This window comes from Panthera leo, chromosome C2 (genome assembly GCF_018350215.1).
Source record: "Panthera leo isolate Ple1 chromosome C2, P.leo_Ple1_pat1.1, whole genome shotgun sequence".
Lineage (NCBI taxonomy): Eukaryota > Metazoa > Chordata > Mammalia > Carnivora > Felidae > Panthera > Panthera leo.
The window spans coordinates 120,536,412-120,558,347 of NC_056687.1; the positions used below are offsets into that span (position 1 = coordinate 120,536,412).

The following is a 21,936-nucleotide window of genomic DNA, read 5'->3' on the forward strand; positions in this document are numbered from 1 at the left end:
ATGAAAGGTTCTTGGCACAGTGCTTGGTGCAAGCATGCACTCAATAAATGGTGGTGATGGTGATTTTTTTTTTTTTTAACCTCTCTTCCAGGGCTGTAATAAGGCATAAAAGGGTGGTGTTTGTGTAGAACTTGTCTACAAGCCAGTGCATTTCATGCTGGATGGTAATCCCTTTGGGGCATGGCTAGCTCCCATTGGAAATACCCACTCCTACTCACTATGTCCTTTCTTCACTTAAAATATGATCTTTCATAAGACTGTCCACAGAAGTACTTCCAAACCTTCCCTGCTTTTCCTCAAGCCATGTCCCCTCAACCAAACACCTCCCGCCCAGCACCAACCAAAAGTGCCCCTTAACTTTTGAAACTAGGATATTTAGAAACAGAGAAAGGATTGTCAGTTAAAAATTGCAAATAATTTTCTATCTTTAGAGATAGGGACTTTAATTAACCTTTGGAGCCTCAAATCACCAGAATAGTCCCCGCTATTGACTTATTCCTAATAGAGACACCTCATGATAGAGTGGTTAAGAGTATAGTTCCTGGAGCCAGACTGCCTGGATTTAACTACCAGCTCCACTATTGTGGTGGTAAGTCTTTAAAGATGACCCCCCCCCTCAATATCATATCTCACAATATCATACATCACAATATCATACCTTCACAATACCTCCTGGTATTCATGCCTTTTTCTAGTACCTCCAAACACTGAATCTGGGTTGGCCCTATGAAACAAACAGAGTAGGGCAGAAGTGATACTACATGACTTCTGGGACCAGGGTGTAAGAAATCTTAAAGCTTTTGCCTTAGTCTCTTAAAACATGCACTCTGGGGGAAGCTAGCTGCCACGTAAGGACCACCATGCTGTGAGGAAGCCCAAGCCAAGCATGTAGAGATGCTTCATGGAGAGGGGGAGAGAGAGGACAGAGATGCCCAGACATCCCCCACTTATTCTAGTCTTCCTGGCTGAGGTGCCAGACGCTGGAGTAAAAAAGTAATCTTGGAGAACCAGCCCAGTTAAGCCTTCAGGTGACTCAAGTCCTAGCTGATAATTAATGATAGTTATATGAGATAATTCAAGCAAGAACAACCCAGCTGGGGCCAGTGAACTTACAGAACCATAAGAAATAAGAGCATATTGGGGTGCCTGGAGGGCTTAGTCAGTTAAACATCCGACTCTTAATTTTGTCTCAGGTCATGATCTCATGATTCGTGAGCTTGAGCCCCATGTCCAGCTCTGTGCTGACAGCATGAAGTCTGCTTGGGATTCTCTCTCTCCCTCTGACTCTTCCTCTCTGCCCCTCCCCGGCTTGTGCTCACTCTCTCTCTCAAAATGAATTAAAAAAAAAAAAAAAAAAAAAAAAAAGAGTACATTGTTTTAAGCCACTGACTTTTGTGGTGGTTTTTATGTAGCAATAGATTACCAAAACAGTTACTTACTAGCTGTATGGCCTTGAGTTTATTAATCTTTCTGTGCCCGGGTTTCCTCATCTAATAAAATGTGGCTAAGAATATCCCTTACCTCATAGGATCACTTTGGGGATTTAGTTACTGAATGTACAGTATTAAGGTGACTTCGTAGAGAAAGAACCAGGGAAGTAAAGATCCTGACCCAACTCCCTTCCCTATTTGCAATTCCTGTTGGGGCTTCCCATGGCTACAAGCAACTGAAGGATAATTGTTGATGATTTCATTCAGATCAACCACCCAGGAAGGAGAGTAGGGTGGAAATAGGAGGAGAATGGACCTGGAGGGGCAAATAGAAGATATTTGACACAAAGAGCTCTATCAGCATTCACCAGAGAAGTGGAACCAGTAGGAGATATATATGCATATACATGCAGGCATATACACATAGAAAGATATACATGTGTACTTAGAAATACACATGCACACATGTACAAACATACATATACATACATACATAAAGAGATTTGTTCCAAGAATAGGCTTATGCGATTGTGATGGCTGGCAAGTCCGAAATTTGTGGAGAACCTGTTAGGCAGGAGGAGCTGATTCTACAGTGTTGAGACAGAGTTTCTTCTGAGATACCTCAGTTTTGCTGTTAAGGCCATTCAACTGATTGGATGAGGCCCACCCACATTATCAAGATAATCTCCTTAAAGTGAACTGATTGTAGATCACGTTTATGAAATGCCTTCATGGCAATACCTAGATTAGTGTTTGAATAACCGGATATTACAGCTTATCCAAGTTGACAATGTGAAACTAACTATCACAGAGCCACTGAAGGGTCTGGAGCAGGGGAGTGACAAGGGTCACCCTGGATGCTGTGTTGATAACAGAGATTGGGGTGCAGGGGTGACAGTAGTGAAACTAGTTAGGAGGCCATCGATGTAGTTAGATGAGAGATGATGATGGTTTGGACCAGCATGGGAGCCAAGGAGGTGGTGGGGGATAGTCAGTTTCTGGATGTACTTTAAAATAGAGCCAAAAAAGAATTGCTGGTGGACAAAATGTGGGGAGGAAGAAAAAGAGGAACCAGGGATGGCTTCACAGTTACTGACCCGTGCAAAGTGGAAGGATGGAGGTGCGATTCATCAACCATGACAGGGAGGCCAGGGCAAAGCAGATTTCGTGGGGGTGGTCAGATGTTCTGTTTTGACACGTTAAGCTCAGGTGTACATCAGATCCCACAGTGAAATGCCATTCCAAATACTACTCATCCAGCAGAGAGAACAGGTGGCAGGTAACAGTTTACTCCCTATTCTTCAATAAGTGCTTTAGGAAGTAACAAAAAATAGAAACGATCAAATGGCGGCAGGTGAGGTTCAAGAGACTGGGTGCAGACATGACTATGTTTAGGTGTGGTGGCAGCTGAAGATAAAGGTGCTTATGCAAGTGTTTGAAATAAAAAATAGTATGTAGTAAACCAACAATCAGTGTTTCACTTCACTGTTAATGTCAGTAAAGACATTTCTTTTATTGCAGATACACCTGCTCTGGTGTATTATAGCAATAAATCCTGTTTCTTGCAAGCCTAAAGCTATCATTCAGAGCCAAATGCCACTATTTTACGTTGAAAATAAAGTATTGGAATCTTTTGAGTTTGAATTGTACAAAGGGTTTGGTTGCTTGAGAGTTTGGCATACTCCCAACACTGGATGTCTTTCTTCACTTTTCAGAAAAATAAATCAATAACTTGTTATTGGGCATATTTTCAAGCCACACCTAAATGCTGGGGCAGAACATGAAAAATACTTTCTGGAGTTAAATGTTATCAGACACAGAATCAGGAATCCATTCACTGCTATTGCCCAGATTGAAACAGTCAGCTTTCTAGGTCTTGAGTGTGATATGTCCATCAGCCTAACATTTTACAGAATGCTGCAGTTGATAATGAGAAATGACCTCATTTTTCTGGGTCCTCATTTGATTCAACTACCCAGAACTATGTGACAAAGCCAGCAAACACTTGCTGCCTTTCTTGACATCCTATTATTCTTAGTTAGGCTTTTCTAACTTGTAGTACTAAAAATAAAAAATAAAACTGACTGCTGTTGGGACTACTATTCCAATGTATTGGCCTACTTTGGAATCATCCTCTTGTTTATGTGAAAATAGTTTTAATTGTAAGATAGTAAATTTAATTTTGGACTTTTTTAAAAATATTTTTTTAATAGTCCACAGACCGTGAGACCATGACGTGAGCAGAATTTGGAAGCCTAACCAGCTGAGCCACCCAGGCACCCCTAATTTTAGACTTTTAAAAACAGGCCTAAAATTGACAAATTATGTATATTCCCATTAGCCATTAAATGGTCTATGAGCAGTGTGCCTGGCTGGCTCAGTAGGAGGCGCACACAACTCTTCGTCTTGGGGTCATAAGTTTGAGCCCCATGTTGGGTGTAGAGATTACTTAAATAAACAAAACTTAAAAAAAAAAAAAAAAAAGAGTGGCGCCTGGGTGGCTCAGTTGGTTGAGCATCCGACTTTGGCTCAGGTCATCTTACCACTTGTGAGTTCGAGCCCTGCGTTGGGCTCTGTGCCGACAGCTCAGAGCTTGGAGCCTGCTTCGGATTTTGTGTCTCCCTCTCTCTCTGCCCCTCTCCTGCTCATACTGTCTCTTTCTGTCAAAAATAAATAAACGTTAAAAAAAATTTTTTAAAAAGAAAGAAAGAAATGGAAGAAATGAATAAATGAATGAATGAACGCAATTACCTTTGTCCTTTCCTTAAAGCCTAGCACATGACTTGACACATAGTAGGTACTTGATAAATATTTGATTAATTTATTGAAAAAAATGGGTTCGGGGCGCCTGGGTGACTCAGTCGGTTAAAAACGCGTCCAACTTCAGCTCAGGTCATGATCTTGCGGTTTGTGAGTTTGAGCCCCACATCAGGCTCTGTGCTGACAGCTCAGAGCCTGGAGCCTGCTTCAGATTCTGTTTCTCCCTGTCTCTCTGACTCTCCCCCACTTGTGCTCTCTCTGTCTCTCTCTCTCAAAAAAAAAAAAGTAAATAAATAAAAAAAAAATGGGATTGCTTTTCTGGGAAAAACAAAAGAATTATCATTGTTCCTTTGTGGTCCTTGCCCCCCGCCCCCTCAAGTAACTTACATTCATTTGTGAAGAGTTTGCAGCCTTTGCACTTGTGAGTTTTACCAGTGACAGGTTTTCATCAACCATTGTGCTTCATTTTTCTCACTTGTGTGGCATACTTTTCTGAGCCGGGGCCAAGAACCAACCACACGTCATAGCCCTCCATGACAATTAAGCTTTAGCTCCTTTGGGAAACTATCAAGTTACCCACTGATATCTTCTACTTTTATGTATATGTGGAGTGGCTGTTATTTCTAATTAAGGATACAGTTGATATTAATAAGACAAGATAAATTGGATATGGCATGTAAAAAATTATGCGATTTTTATAATAGATCACAGAGTGATTTCAAACTTTTCCCAAATAGCAGGTTTCAAGTTTGCACAATGATGCGGATGACACTTAGCTAGTAGCTTTGTTGTGATAGATAATGCTTGTAATTTTAGCCAGCATTTACTGAGCATTAAGTAAGAGGCAAGCACTGTTCTAAGTACAATAAATTGATAGATATATGTTTCTGCCACCTGCAGGGCACTCTGTATTTCTGCTTGTTTTAGTTTTGGGTTTTTTCTTTTTAGGCATACTTTACATATAATGCACAAATCTTAAATATGCAATTCAATGTCTTTGACAAATTCAAACACCTGTCTAAATGACACCTTCATCAAAATAAATGTTTTCAGCACCCAGAACCTTCCTTCCCTCTTACTCCTTTGCAGCCAATTCCCCATCCTTCCAAGAGGCAAGTAGCATAGATTAGCAATTTTTCCAATTCTAGGACTTCATAAAAACAATAATATGGAATGTGCTTTTTTCCTTCACAATTTCCTCACTGTAATGTTTTTGGATTTATCCACATTATTGTATTAGTAGTTTGTTCCTTTTATTGCTAATTATTATTCTACTATGTGAATATACCAGTTTGTTTATCCATTCTCCTATCAATGGACATTTGTGCTTTTTTTTCAAATTTGGGCTATTATGAATGAAGCTGCTACAAACCTTCTTGTATAAGGCTTTTTATGCACGTATGTTTTCTTTTCTCCTGGAAGGATACCTGAGAGTGGAATTGCTGACTCATGGGATAGGTGTATGTTTAACTTTGTAAGAAATTACCAGCTCAGTTTCCAACATGATGACCATTTTACCCTCCCACCAGTAATGGTAGGAAGTTATGTTTGCTCCGCATCCTGGCATTTGGTATCATCAGTCTTTCTAATTTTGGCTGTTCTAGCAGGTGTGTAGTTAATGTCTTATTGTGATTCTACTTTGCATTTCCCTATTGGCTAATGAGGTTGAATGCTTTCCGCATGCATATTGGTCTGTCTTTGTGAAGTGTCCATTCAAGTCTTTTGCCCATGTTTTTTATTGGAGTATTTTGTCTTTTATCATCAAGCTGTATGAGTTCTTTATTCTGAATATAAGTTCTTTGTCAGATGTATGTATTGCAAATATTTTCTTCCCATCTGTGGTTTATCTACTCATTTTGTTAATGGTATCCTTCGATGCACAGAAATTTAAAAATTTTTGAAGTCCAGTGGGTCAGTTTGTACTCTTGTAGTTAGTGCTTTCTTGTTGTCCAGGATAATAAAGTATTCTTCTATATTTTCTTCCAGAAGTTTGTAGGTTTAGCATTTACATTTATGTCTGTGATCTGTCTCAAATGAATTTGTGTGTAGTGTGAGGTGGGAGTCAACATTTGTATTTTTCTGTGTGGATTTCCAGTTTTTCCAACATCCTTTGGTGAAAAGACTGACCTTTTACCCATTGAAGTGCTTTGCCACCTTTGCCAGAAATTGATTGACCATATAAGTGGGGCTCTATTTCTGGACTCTCTATTCTAGACTATTGATCTGTTTGCCTTCTTGACTGTTTTGCCATTGCCATTCGCTCATTGCCATTGCCAAACTTTATTAGTAGTTAGGTTTCAGGGAGTCAAAAGTTATGCGTGGATTTTCAACTGCACAGGGAGTCGGGGGCCCTAACCTTGTTGTTCAAGAGTCAACTGTATATCATGAGTTAACATGCTGATTGCATAATATTCATATTTGTAGTTATTTCTAAAGCTTTCCTATATGTTTTAATTGTTGCTCTTTCATACTGTCCTCCGAAAAACAGTGAGAGGCCTTCCATCCTTAGCAGGGTGTTGTTTCTTTTTATAATTTGCAGAATTGTTGCTATGGAGAAATTAAAGTGAGAAGCCCATGTTCCTAGCCAATGGATTCTTTAGGAGATGCTGTTGTCAGCTCACTGTTATTTTGTAGAGTAACCTCGTTAAACAAGCTTGTTAGGGGTGCCTGGCCTCTCCTCCTTGGCATGAAATGGGTGTATGAAACCAGATTTTGCAGGGTGACTTAGATACTTATCTTTACTTCAAGTTAAGTTTTGATGCTTTTCTTTGTCTTTTAAAAGTGTTTTAGGATTGACAGTTTACAAAACAGGCAAAAGATTTCAACAGACATTTCAGCAAAGAAGATATATGAGTGGCCAATAAGCACACGAAGAGATGTTCAGACATTAAGGAAACGCAGCTCAAAAGCACAATGAGATAGCACTTCACCTCCACTAGGATGACTATCATAAATACAAATAAACAGATAATAATGGTTAAGCGTTGTTAAGGATGTAGAGAAATTGCACCTCTTATACATTAATGGTAGGAATGTAAACTAGCATAGCCACTTTGGAAAACATAGTCTTTTAAAGTTAAACATTTACCATATGACCCAGCAGTTGCACTCTTAGGTGTAAGAAAAATGAACATACACATCCCCATAAAAGTTTGCACAAAGGTGTTCATAAAAGCATCACTAATAATAGCCAAAAAGTGGGTATGTATATATCCACCAATTGATGAATGGATAAATAATAGTGATATATCCATACAATGAAATATTAATTATCCATTTAAAAAAACACAAGATAATGCCTCCCTTCAACATCCTCCATCACTTCAGGCAGTTGAGGGCTTTGAGGAAAGGGTGCGTGGTGAAACTTGGGTTCTCTCATTTTATGAGCAATCTCAAGATTTGCAGTTGAAGAAACAAGGACAGACAGGGATACCATGGAGGAAGTTCCAGGCATGTTTGAACATAATTACCTCTCCCTCCCCATAATGTTTCGAGCCATCTGTGCCACTTATGTGCATTCTGGACTAGTGAGTTCATTCTGAGCCTCTCCAATTTACTCTTTCCTATCCACTAGTGTCTTTTTTGTGTGATTTTTTCCCTAAATGTGTTGTTGTCACAGAACATTTAATTTAAATGTCACACCATCTGAGCAAAATGACTCACTGTCTTTTCTCTTGCTGACTAAACTCTCCTCTGGGAATCCTGAGGTTTTTCTCAAATAGAACGTTTATCCACTTTTCTTTTGTTTTTAATTTCATTTACTTTTTTTTTTTTTTTTGAAAAGCTTTCTTGGGGTGGTCTGAGTGGAGGAGAATTTGCAAACAAAGTTAGCTAGGTTGTTGGTAGGTTTGGAACAGAGAGTGGTGGAAAGAATGGAGGTGCCTCCTTTGTTTATGCTACTAACCACCATCCCCAGGACATGCCCTTTGGGTTGTGGCTTCTGGCATCTCTGAGCCCTTCACACACCCTCTTTCTTACCCTTTCCTTGTGGCTACGCATTTGTGAGACATCTGGCTAGTATAAGAGTCTTCTGTGGCCTCAGACTGTTTTCTCTTGTACAAGTTTTTCCTTGTTCTCTTTGCTGACAGAACTACACCTTTTAAAACCTTCCCTCCTCAAACCATCATTCTAACTGTGCTTTGATACTGAAATACATGCCTCTAATATCTTAAACTTGACACATTCAAAACCAAACTTACGCCCTCAGTCCTTCCTCACTGCTTTCCTCTAAAACAAAACAACATGAAACCTCTCTTTCCACTGCCATTCTAATGTGAATGGTGCCTGGGGGCTTGAAATCTTGAGGTCGGTGTTGTTGAGGCACCTCTCTGTTCCCCTCCCCTTTTTAATGTTTATTTATTTTTGAGAGAGAGACAGAGCACAGGAGTGCAAGCACAAGCTGGGGAGGGGCAGAGAGAGAGGGGAACAGAGGAACCCAAGCAGGCTCTGTGCTGACAGCAGTGAATCCAGTGTGGGGCTTGAACTCGTGAGCTGCGAGATCATGACCTGAGCCGATATCAGACACTTAACTGAGTGAGCCACCCAGGTGCCCCCACTCATCTCATCTCCACCACTTTAAGTGAACCCAGCTTCTCCTTGCAAATGTTCATGGTGAAATTAAAACAGCAATGAGATCTCATTGTTTTGCCCGCCTGATTGATAACTATTGGCAGCAGCAGTGTAGTTGAGGGTGTGAAAAATGGGGATGGGAATAAATTCAGCTTTTCTTGGCAATATGCTGTTATAATCTAAAATTCCTATTTTCCTTGACTTAGCAAATAACATTTCTAGGAATTTATTCAACAGAAATATTCCCTTAAACATAGGATGGTTTATATAATTGTGCTCATAACAGCATTATTTATATTAATAAAAAATGAGAAACATGCTAAATATAGAAAAAGATGTGATTGTTCCTATAAATTATGGTACAGGTGTGCCTTAGAATAGCATAAAGTCATTAAAAATGGTAATATAGCTGTCTTGCAGTTATTTTGAATCCTCTAGCATCAGGCATAATTGTTGGTATTATAGGTGCTTAACAGAATCTGGCTTTTATTTTTTAAATATGCTCTTACCTATAATTTTACAATGTTTTTAAAAAAATGTTTTTAATGTATATTTTTGAGAGAGACAGAGCACAAGTGGGGGAGGGGCAGAGAGAGATGGGAGTTACAGAATCCGAAGTAGGTTCCAGGCTCTGAATTGTCAGCACAGAGCCAGACACAGGGCTCGAACTCCCCAACCACGAGATCATGACCTGAGCCGAAGTCGGACGCTTAACCGACTGAGCCACCCAGGAGCCCCTAATTTTACAGTGCTATACCTTATATACTCTTGTAAATAACCTAGGAACATAGTGTTATATTATTCTTATTACTTTTTAATAAAAATCATCATAGTGACTTCTGGTTAAGCGTGGTGGGTTAAACACATGTGTTTATTTCTGTCCTTTCTCAAAATCCCACCAAAATTACAGTAAGGAAATTTAAAAGTTTAAACCCACAAAGACAAAAGGGACCTGGAATGGAATTAACAGAAGAGAGATACCAATAAAATTTTGGAAGATAAAAAAGCAGATGGTCAGTGGTAACTGGATTGGCAGAGGAGAGAAGAGGGGAAAGTCAATGTATCTGCCAGAGGGGAGGGGCGGTACCCAAGAGAAGCAAGCTGATCTGTGCCCCACAATCCCTGCAAGGCTCAGGAATTGGAGGCCCCGCATTTCTTGGAAGACCCCAGAGCAGGGGTGGTTGGAGTTATGTTTGAAAACCTTTTAAGAGCAATTAGCCTTCAAGGTTCCCTCCTTTGCTCCAAGCAGTAAGAGGGCAGTCTCCTTTCCCGTCACAGCAGGGCTTGTTCTCTGAGAACCAGAGGGGCTCTGGACTTGTAACTAACTGCAAAGCCAGCAGATAGGGCCAGGCTGAGGTATGGCACTGAAAACAGGTTAATGAAATTATGTCTACACACTGAATGGTGAGGCCCTCCCAACCACCTTTCTCCCTGCTCCTCCCAAGAAAACAGCAGCAAGGTTTTAACCCTCAGGCAAGACATTGAAAGATTTTAGAGAAAACAAAGAGCCCTTCAGATAGGACCTCCAGATAATTTGGGAGACCCAGTGAAAAAGCCAGCCTGTCCCCAGTCACATTATGGGGACAAGCCCTGCCATAGAGCTTCCAGTCAGCCTCACTTCAGCTCTGAATATGAATAGATAGTCAGGGGTTGCTGGACCTTTGTAGAAAGCCTCTAACATGAAAGGGTGGAGCCCCAAACACGAAAAACAAACATACAAACAAAAATAAGGAAACAGAGACAAAACACAGGGCAGAAGAAAATTTTATTTTATTTTATTTTTATTTTTTTTTAACGTTTATTTATTTTTGAGACAGAGACAAAGCATGAACGGGGGAGGGTCAGAGAGAGGGAGACACAGAATCTGAAACAGGCTCCAGGCTCGGAGCTGTCAGCACAGAGCCCGACGCGGGGCTCGAACTCACGGACCGCGAGATCATGACCTGAACCGAAGTCGGCCGCTTAACCGACTGAGCCACCCAGGCGCCCCCAAAAGAAAATTTTAAAATGATTATTATCCTTAGATCAGAAGAGGTATTGTGTGTGTAAAAATAAAACAATGCCAAGAAAAAAAGAAAAAGAAAATAAGATAAAAACACAGTTGGAATATAATAAGTGGAAATGGAAAACATTGATAAACTTGAAGAAGATACCTCAGAAAAGAGAACAAAAGGAGGGGAGATGAACTATTGGAGAGGAAAGATAAGAAAATGAGAGGATCTATTCAGGAAGCCCCATCTGACTAATGAGAGTTCTAGGGGAAAAGAATGGAGAATATGAAGGGGAGGGAATAAAGAGATACTACTCAGCACAGTGAATGGAAAAAGACAAACACCAAGGCACATTTTTGTTCAACTTAGATGAGAAAATCCTACAAGCTTCTAGAGGAGGGGAAAATCACATAGAAAGGGAAAAGAACAACATCAGCCTATTAGAAACTAGAAGGCAGTGGAATGATGTCCTAAAAATTCTGATGAAACGGGTGCCTGGGTAGGTTAGTCGGTTAAGCGTCTGACTCTTGGTTTCAGCTCAGGTCATAATCTCACAGTTCGTGGGTTTGAGCCCCACATCTGGCTCTGTGCTGATGGCATGGAACCTGCTTGAGATTCTGTCTCCCTCTCTCTCTGCCTCTCCCCTGCGTGCGCGCTCTCTCTCTCTCTCAAAAAAAAAATAAACATTAAAAAAAATTTTTTTTTAATCTGATGAAACTTATTTTAAAGCTACAATTCCAAACCCTACCAAAGTGGTGGATAGATGTAAGCACAGAATAAAGGTGTTTTTAGAAATGCAAGATCTTAAACTTTTTCTCAGTGTTGACCCTTTGTAAGAAAACTATGAGAGGATGAGCTCCAACAAAATGAGGGAATAAAGCAACCAAGAAAAAAGATTTAGGAACCCTGTGGGGATTTCCTGAGTTGGACGAAGCCAAGTCCTGGCCTCCTAGCTGTGCGACAGGCCTTGTGAGAGGCCAGTGAAGACTGGACAGAGAGAGGGCAGGAGGGTGGAGGGCTCTAGGATGGATGTTTCCAGGAAGAAAATGGAAGTGACAAGATACCAGTGCCTGGCCATTGTCAAGAGGGGTTTTAGAGAGAGCTACAGAGAAAACTAAGGAAACTCAAAGAACAAAGCAACTATTAGCCTTAGGAAAAACAAAGAATTGTACAATTAGTCCAGTAGTGAATAATTTTATGTAGTCATAGTAATGGAAATCCTGACTTGATTTAATCAGATTTTGACGGGCACATCAGGGAAATAATAGGCAGCAAAGAGATAAAGTTTAAAAAGGATAAATCAAGAAATAGCAGCACAAGCTTTTATTAAGCAAGGAGATAGATGCCGAACAAAACAGTTGAGTTAAAATGGTTGCCTCTGAGGAGTGGGAATCAGGGATGGGAAGAGGGGGCGAGCGCTCATTTTTTTTTTTAGAATCTTATAGTGCTATTTTAGATTATAAACTATAGACATGATTTTTTTTTATTATAAGAATTGGGTTTAAAAACAATTTTAGTTCTCTCTTGTAGCAGCCTAATGCTACTATGTAAACTCTGTTTCTTGCTCATTCAGGACAACCCTGGCTGCTCACATTTGCATGTATTCTGTTTTAAATGTGTTTATTAACTTACTATGATTCTTCTCATCCCAGAAGGGACGGGCTTTCTGTTTCATTCCTAGTAAAATAGTTTATTTATTTATTTATTTTTTTTAATTTTTTTTTTTATTTTTTTTATTTTTTTTATTTTTTTTTTTTTATAAATTTTTTTTTTTAACATTTATTTATTTTTGAGACAGAGAGAGATAGAGCATGAACGGGGAGGGGCAGAGAGAGAGGGAGACACAGAATCCGAAACAGGCTCCAGGCTCTGAGCTGTCAGCACAGAGCCCGACGCGGGGCTCGAACTCACGGACCGCGAGATCATGACCTGAGCCGAAGTCAGCCGCTTAACCGACTGAGCCACCCAGGCTCCCCTAAAATAGTTTAATTTCGTGTTCCTGATCCATTACAGATTTCTCAGAAACAACTGACAGATTATAAAAGTATTTTCCTAAAAATATCATTTTAGAGGTTTCCTTTGGGCATTGCATAGAAATCAGTTCCAGCCTCTAAAAGCTTTCCAAAAAAGTCATAGTCGTGTCATTAGGAAGAAAACAAGGGTGCTGTCTGACAAAAAGGCCCCTAGCTAACAGAGGTACCCCTTGGCTTTTATAAAGTCTGTTATCCTTAAGCCAGTGTGTCCCAGGGGCTTAGGGAAGGGCTGCTTTTTCTTCAAGATTCTCCACCAATCATGTTTATTTTCTTCTGGGTCAACTCATGTTGACAACTCCTAGAAAACTGAAAGAATATCCTAACATGACTCCAGTCCTTTGTTCCATTTTTTGAAAGTGTGAAGAAATTGGCAAGATTTAATTTCTGTGACTTATCTGCAATGTTCTGTCACAAAACACACTAAGAAAAAAAAGGAATAGATATCCTTACTTATAAAAAAATTATAGGGGGCCTGGGTGGCTCAGTTGGTTAAGCGTTTGACTTTGGCTCAGGTCATGATCTCGTGGTTAAGGAGCTCGAGCCCCACATAAGGGCTCTGTGCTGACAGCTTAGATCGGCTTCAGAACCTGTCTCCCTCTCTCTGCCCCTTCACTGCGCATGTGCTCGCTCTCTCAAAAATAAACATTTAAAAAATGAATTAAATAAAATAAAAACTTATAATCCTGTATACACTAATTGGGAGATTATAACAAAGCAGACCACTTGGGATGGGCGTTTTTACAAACTTTTGGTGCCGTGTCTCACGTGTCTTAGTGGAGCCTCAGCTTGCCCCAGAGAGGCACCCACTGCCAGGTTTTAGGTCACATGGACTATTGGAGTTTATGTTTTATCCTAGCTGGATATACGTTGCTGTGCCAGCAGCTGATATTTAATGACTATTTGATGATTTGCAGAAGAAATGATCAAATGACATAGGAAATCTCCAAACTAATCACAGATCTAACATATGTGAAATGAAGGTAGAAGACTTTTTTCCCCCATCTCCATCCTTACTTTCTTTGTACTTCTTTGATGCCTGGCCCAGGAATGCATGTAGGTTCAGTTAGTCAGACACATAAATCAGAGTGGAACAATTCTACCCTGCGAAAGCTTCACGTTCACTGCAAGACAGGGAAGACGCCACAGACCCTGGGAGGCCCTCTGGGCCCTGTATATGCTAAGGGGGCCACCAAAAGCAAGGAGAGAACAGTAGAATAGTGGGTTCTGAGAGATGAAAGAGGAAAGATAACGCCCCCCCCCCCCCCCCCGCCCCACCGAGTCTGGACACTGGTTGAGGGAGGGAGGTGGGATCCAGAGAAGGTAATATGGCCAAGACTTTGAAATTGGGGTGGTGGTTGATAGTCTGAGATGGGGAGAAAGGATTCCAGGTGGGAATATACACGTGATCTCATAGAAGTGGGAAAGGAAAAGGACTGGGTGTGTTTGAGGATGGGGAGATTCTCACCCAAGATACGAAGAGCTGGGGGGAAGAGGAGACCAGCATGTCTGACTCAGGTGGGCCTTGCACACCATTGTTTTCAGGACTTTGGACTTTATTCCATCCTTTTATTCATTCAGCAGCTACTCATTTAGTTAATCTACAGTTTTGGGGATGTAGTGGGGCAGCTACAAACTTCAATGGAGAGGCCTGCATGCCCTAAGGCCAGGGTGGCCTTATGTCCTCATTTGTCCTGGGAAGTTCCAATATATACCTGTCATTTAGGACATCTCACACGATTTACTATTTGTCCTGGATTTTTCGTTGTTTTAAAAGAAATATTACTACTAATAGTTGTTTTAAAATCATCCAGGATGGGTGTGGTAGAGCTCTTTGAATTTGCATCTTCTGCTGTGGTCTTGTCTAAAAGTGTATCATGCACATGGGGCGCCTGGGTGGCTCAGTCATTTAAGCAACCTACTCTTGGTTGGCGCAGATCATGAGCTCACAGTTCATGGGATCGAGCCCTGCATGGGGCTCTGTGCTGACAGCGCGGAGCTTGCCTGGGATTCTCTCTCTCCCTCTCTCTCTGTCCGTCCGTGCTGACGGCACAGAGCTTGCTTGGGATTCTCTCTCCCTCTCTCTCTGTCCCTCCCCCACTTGTGCTTGCTCTCTCTCTCTCTGTCTCTCTCAAAATAAATAATCATTAAAAAAAAATGTGTCATGCACATAGTCTATGCCCAGTGTTCTGTCGTCAACACCTGGTTAAATGTGAAAGACAACTGTGTCTTTGCCCAACACAACTAACACCTTCCAAGGACGGCATTTAAGATGCACACTAATCACATGAGGTAGCTCTGGCATTAGCCACGAGGTTCAGCTACTCCTTCCTGTCTTTGTGGGAGAGGGGACAAGTATTTGATGCTGCTGTTCCCGTCAGCCCGTGATAGCAGGGCTGTGGTTTGTGCCCTGGCCAGGGAGACACCGGAAGTTACCAGGCTACCAGTTGGCTGATTCAGTAGACAACAAGGGAAGTATAGGCTTGTTGTACAAGAAATACATGCTGGGAAATGGAAGCTGAGCTGTCTTGCTGTGGAGTAGTCTGACTGCTCTTGCTACAGTGGTTTTGTTACTTACTGCTTGGTGTAAATGTATAGCTCTTTGTTTTATAAATATTCATTGTATGGTAGTGCTTTTTAAAATTTTATTGTTTGGTGATGCTTTTTTATTTTGTAGTAAACCTTTTCAGGAACGAACAGCTCAAGAGCACATGTTTAATGAAAATGAAATAGTGAACTTCTAGTTTTCAAGAAAGTTGACGATGAATGCATAACTTGCTCAAAAGATTTGTCATCACTTACATCCATGGTAGGGTCCCCGTGACATCAGCCACAGGAAAACTAGAAGATGTACATCTGTGCAAGGGAACACAGTATTGCCCCCTTATCTGCAGTTTTGCTTTCCACGGCTTCAGCTACCCACAGTCAGTGGCCCAGAAACAGTTGGTAGCAACCTAACGCTGTGTCATAGTGCTCGCATCACTCATTGCATTTCATCTCTCATGTAGGCGTTTTATCATTACGTATCATCATAGGAAGAAAATGGGTGAATGCAATACAATAAGATATTTTGAGAGAGAAAGACCACATTCACATAACTCGTATTGCAGTATATTGTTATAATGGTTCTATTTTCTTATTAGTGTTTGTTGTTAATCTCTTAGTGTGCCTAATTTGTACATTCAACTTTATCGTAGGGTTTTCTGTAGAAGAAAAAACATCATATATATAAGTTTCTGTACTATCTGAGGTTTCAGGCATCCACTGGGGGTCTTGGAACATATTCCCCATGGACAAGGGGGGTTACTGTACTCTACATTTAAACTTTATCTCCTCCCCCAACCAAAACCTAAACCACAACTCTTTGCATAATTGCTTGTCTTCCCATCCTGGCTGTAACTACCTCAGGGTTCCCATTGCTCTGGATTCTGCTTTGTTGTTCCTTCAAGTGTTTCCCATCTGTGTTCTCTTGGCAGGCTTGAGTTCAGTAACCTTCACAGTGCTAAATGGCCCCACCGCAGCCCCGATCTCCCCTCTGACATTTTCTTCCTCACCCTTGGGCAGCATTTGCAAAAGAGGCATAATCTGAAGCCCAGCCTCTTGTTCATTTCAGAGCCATGTCCTCAGCTAAAAGATCCTGTTTCTTTTCTCAGCTCAAGAAGTACTCATGGCTGCTGATCACCTTCTTACCCCAACTGACCAGCTGCAGATAAAGGAGTCAAAGGATCATGGTAGTGGTGGTGGAGGTACTGGTTACACTTTTAAAGGGGCCATTGAAATTGCAGATGTACCTCAGTGATGCTGTATTTACCGCTTGTGCTATTACTCCAAATTGCCTATTGCCACCCTGCTATTCACACAGCCTGAGACTGTCCACTCCTTTGGTGGCTGTATTACAGTGTTAATTCATATAGAGCTTATATGCAGCAAAAACAACAAGGAGGTCGCCATAGTCACCTGTCACAGCACTGCTGGGTAAGGACAACAGGTGACTGTCACTATCCATTCATTAATCAGGGTTATTAACACAAAGTGCAAAGCTATAACAACAACCCCCCAAATCTCAGTGGCCTAAGCCAACAAATGTTTAATTTCTTACTCACTTCATACACCAGTGCAGCTGGATGGCCGTCCTGGGCAGTTCTCCTTTGAGCATTAACTCCTCTGTGGCTCTGCTGTCTCTTAGAACCTTCCTGTTTCCTCTGTGGAATTCCCTCCTTAGAGCAAAAAGAGAACTCTAGAAGGATTGCACCAGACATTCAATGGCTGGGCCTAGAGGTGGGGACATCACTTCTACCTACATGCCATTGACCAAGACCCAGTCAGCGGCTCCAACCTAACTGCAGTAGAGGCTGGGAAGTGCTGACTTCCTCTGTGCCCACGTGGAGGAAACAAGATTGGTGAGCATCTCTTCAGTCTCTGCCACAGGCCATGGAAAACACAGTTGGGTAGAAGTCAGATCTGGGCTTTGCCACTGATTCACTGGGTGGCTTTAAGTAAGTCACCATAACCACTCTGAGCTGTTTGTAACCTCTCACGGGGGCCCTAGTGCTGCCTACCTTGTACCTGTGAGTTTGCATTATTATGTACATGTATGTGCTAGTAATAGGGGTTGTGACTTGCACAATTTTTTTTTAATTAAGATTATAAGGATCCCAGTTATTTATTCAATAACTACTTTTTGAACGCCTCTGATAGCCAGGCATTGGACTAGCCACCAACAAGCTCTGATCCCTGGATCTTACATTCTGATGGAGAAACATACGATAAATAATCTATAAAGAAATAACATGGCTATGTGAGCTACATGATCTAAAGCAACTGAAGGGCTCAGCGTAGACCTCTCTGGAAAGGTAACACTTGAGCTGAGACCTAAAGGATGATGCAAATAATGAATATCAGGGAGGAGAGTGTGCCAAGCAGAGAGACCAACCTGTGGCAAAGACTCTGAGGTGGAAAACTAGTTTGGAGGGTTCCTTGAACTGCCAAACTGTTGTATGAGACGGAAAGATTAGGTCAGAGAGAGATAGTTAGGGGCAACCTCTCCGTGTCTCTGTTTCCTCACCTGTAACCTCCAAAATGGGCTAGTAATGTCAACTTCATAGGGTTGCTGTAAAAGATTAAATGAAATAATGTGTCAAGTGCTTAGGAAAATATCTGGCATGTGATATACGCTAAGTGTGTGGCCATAGATGGTGAGTGAGGATTTTATTCCAAGCACAGTGGGAAAGTTTTAGTTTATAGCAGAGGAGTATATAACCTAATGTCCACTAGTGCTGGTAGTCTGGGCTTGAGTTGGGGGTTTTCTTCCTTCTTCCAGACAGAGTATAAAGGGTTTTTGTGTGTGTGTGTGAAATTAACTAATTCTCCCCCACCAATTGTTCAAAATATCACCTTATTTCCATTAATCCCTCTTCAAATCTTTAAATATATATAGGGTATTTAAATATACACAGAATATACATGAATACGAAAAATCTTAAAAAATTTTTTTTTAATGTTTATTCACTTTTGAGAGAGAGAGAGAGCTGGTGAGAGGTAGAGAGAGACACAGAATCCGAAGCAGGCTCCAGGCTCTGAGCTGTCAGCACAGAGCCCATTGTGGGGCTTGAACTCACGGACTGCAAGATCATGATTTGAGCTGAAGTTGGATACCTAACTGACTGAGCCACCCAGGCGCCCCCGTGAATAAGATTTTTTAAGATTCGGATTTATACCCCTCTTGAATATAGCCAAATATTTGTGCATAGTTTGCACATAAGTTTCTTTGAATTACATTTAGGGGTGTATGTGAGATGACACTGAGCTGCTGTGCCTCTTGAACTTTGTGTAAATAAAAATGTGGCCTTGTATTTTAGAGCATGCTTCCCAAAGGTCTGTTTTTGGAAGAGGAAAATCTCAGAAGGTTAAAATGATGGCTTTAAAAAAAAATCAGACATGCTTCAGAAACAGATTTTTGCTCACATTAGTAAATAAAGTGTTGGAAGAAAAGCTACAGATACAAAAGAGTTACCATTTCTACAGAAATCTACTCCTTACAAAAGAAGCTGCCCTCATATTTGCGTTTTGCTCATAGTATCCTGAAAATGCAAACCATCAGCTTAAAATATAGTTCCCCTGTTCATTCTCTGGAAGCAGCTCTGGCATGAGCATCAGGAGACTTGGCACATTTGCCTGTGACAGTAAGGACATCCCAGGGGCTGCAGGGTGAGCTGAGGTCATTGTTGCAGCACAAGGCTGTGGCCCACACAGGACTCAGCTGTTGACAGGGAAAAACATGAATATACAATTGTTTTTCTACAGGCAGATAATGAATCCTCTGGTCAATATAATCTCACAAAACAGCAGCTTTGTCTCCATCACCACCAAAAAAGCATCTTAATGGAGTTTCTGCATTAAGTGTTAGCGTTACAGGAGATTTGAAATATAAGGTTTCCCAAAAGATATGCATCTTCTTTTTTTTTGTAAAGAATGACCTAGAAAGGAAAGCAGCCTTCTGGAACTCTGCTGCTGCTGGTGGGGGTAGGAGATATTAGGACATAAGAGGCGGAGCCGCCAAGCAGGTGCCTTGTCCAAGGTTTGTGCAAAGAAGCTGGTGTTCCATTTAGCACCTGATGGATTTATTCATTTAGCAAATATTCATGATGCCCCTCCGCTCAGGCCACGCGCTGCGCTGTCTAGAGGCTGGGATGCAGCAGTGACCAAGGCAGGAGGGAGTCTTGCCTCCTTGAGCTCCATCTTCCAGGGAAAACAGACAGTGAAGGAGTAGGTGGGTTGAGCCACCCCATGCTCAGGCACCTGAAGGGCAGGCTGCTAACTGGGCAGAGCCCATCTTGGGAGGAAGAGCTGGGAGTCTGGGAGTACGTACCTCCAAGAAGAGGAGACCTCGAAATGAGACCCTCAGCATGAGCGAGAGAAGGGCAGATGTGGGAAAGTCTTCTAGGCCAAAGGAATAGTTTGTGAAGGGTGTCTGTGTTTTTGTTTTTGTTTTTATTTCTCCCCTTTGTCTTCTTCCTCACCCAGAAAACTCAAGGATGCCCAGGCTAGAGAATGATATGTACAGCATTATCCCATTTTCATTAATTTTTAAAACAGACACAAAACAACTGTGTACTTTGCATGGACACATATACATTTAAATAAAAGTATTTTGGCTTATTTTTTAAAGTTTATTGATTTATTTTGAGAGTGAGCAAAAGTGGGGGAGGGGCAGAGAGAGAGGGAGAGAGAGAGAGAATCTCAAGCAGGTTCCCTGCTGTTAGCACAGAGCCCAGCATAGGCTCTGTCTCTTGAACCATGAGATCATGATCTGAATGAACCAAAATCAAGAGTCAGGCACTTAACCAATTGAACCACCCAGGTGCCCCTACATAAAAGTACTTTGAGGTATGTTTTAAAAATACTTACTTTTGAGAGAGAGAGAGAGAGAGAGAGAGAACGAACATGAACAGGGGAAGGGGAGAGAGAGAGGAGGACGCAGGATCTGAAGCAGGCTCTTCACTGATGAACCCGTGAGATCATGACCTGAGCCTGAAGCCGCTCAACCGACTGAGCCACCCAGGCACCCCTGATAGTAATTTGAATGGCACAGAAAGAAACCCACTAAATTTGTGACAGTGGTTGCTTCTGAGAAAGGAGGGGGAGATAAGCCTGGGATGGGGATGACAAACCTCATTTTATCTGAAAACGAATTTTTTTAAAAAATTGTTAGTGTTTTATTCATTTTGTGAGGGAGAGAGAGAGGGAGACATGGAATCCAAGCAGGCTCCACGGCCTGGAGCCTGATATGGGGCTCAAACTCATGAACCATGAGATCATGACTTGAGCTGTAGTCAGACATTTAACTGAGCCACCCAGGCGCCCCATTTATCTCAAAATTTTTAAGGAGACTTTAAAAATGTGTTGACAGGCGGTGCCTGGGTGGCTCAATTGGTTAAGCGTCCAATTCTTAATTTCTGCTCAGGTCATGATCTCGGGGTCATGAGGTTGAGCCCCACATCGGTCTCTGCACTGGGTATGGAGCCTGCTTAAGATTCTCTTCCTCTCCTTCCTCTGCCCCTCACCCATTTGCACATGTGCTCTCTCTCTCTCTCTCTCTCTCTCTCAAAAAAGCTGACAAAATGTTAACAATAATTAATTCTGGATGGCTGGTACCCAGGTGTTTGTTGTATTACTCTACATATGTATCTCTATATATATTCTTAACAAAAATCAGGAGTACAGACTATAGTGGTGGGGTCATCTTTGGAGAATATGCTTTACAAAGTCCTTTGGAATGACCATCTAGGAACTCTTAGCAAAGTTCACATCACAGGGCATCAGATAATCTTGGATTACTCTCATAAAAATGAAGACCAGCTGTTGTAGTGAGAGAGTTTGCCGCAGTATGTGTCTCCCTCACAATAGATTGCTCTTTGGCCTTCAATGCAAGATGGCATTTGTTTCTGGTTATGGTAGACCTCAACTGATAAAGCTCTCTGCATCCTTCCTTTAAAAGAGTTTTTGCCAGGGTTTGTTATTGGGATCAAGATGTGTTCAAAATTTCAGTGATGTAACCTTGTTTCTACTGCTGACCATATGCTGACTTATCCCACTGGAAATGAGTATCCAGCTTGACCACAGAAAGGACTCAACAGAACTTTCTCAGTGTCAAGGAACTGAGAACTTACCAGTGAAACAAGACTCTGCCCTCTTTTGCCCCCTGTTTGCTCATCTTGTTGCAGAAAGACCCTGGGACAATCTTCCTCATTTCTTATAAATTTTAGCCCCTGGCTCACTGACCCTGTCTTCAACACTTTTCCTGGTTATAATTTATAGTAGTTTCAGTATCTACATGGAGGATCCTGTTGGGTCTTACAGCTTCTGTCCTCCAATACACTTACCCTCCATTGTTCCTCTGGCACCCGCTTCCATTATCCTCGTCTCCACCACAATCTATGTTGTAACTGTCCTCACCTCATTGATTTATGATTTCTGTCCTTACCCAGCTTAGATTCCATGGGCCATCATTATGGTCACTCCTCTGCCTACGTCCTCAACTCTCTGGACCCTCTCTTCCTCCACAGTCCTTGCTTGGCACACTACACCCCACTCCTCCAGCCTCCCAACCCTGCTGCTTAAATCCAACTCTCCACCTGCCCTGCACCTCTACCCAGG

The 21,936-nt window shown here is 41.6% G+C and overlaps 1 protein-coding gene across 3 annotated transcripts in view; it reads left to right on the top strand.

The window, feature by feature from the left end:
• PCOLCE2 (procollagen C-endopeptidase enhancer 2) overlaps window positions 1–21,936 on the top strand; it is a 61,323-nt gene that overhangs the window by 13,098 nt on the left and 26,289 nt on the right. For 2 of the 3 annotated variants that reach the window (XM_042903207.1, XM_042903208.1), the window contains 2 exons: window positions 10,319–10,321; window positions 16,434–16,526. The exons of the other annotated variant lie outside the window; for it this stretch is intronic. In XM_042903207.1, coding sequence (XP_042759141.1) covers window positions 16,509–16,526 — 18 coding nt within the window. In that variant the 5' untranslated portion in view covers window positions 10,319–10,321; window positions 16,434–16,508. The remainder of the gene's footprint in view (window positions 1–10,318; window positions 10,322–16,433; window positions 16,527–21,936) is intronic. 3 annotated transcript variants of the gene reach the window in all.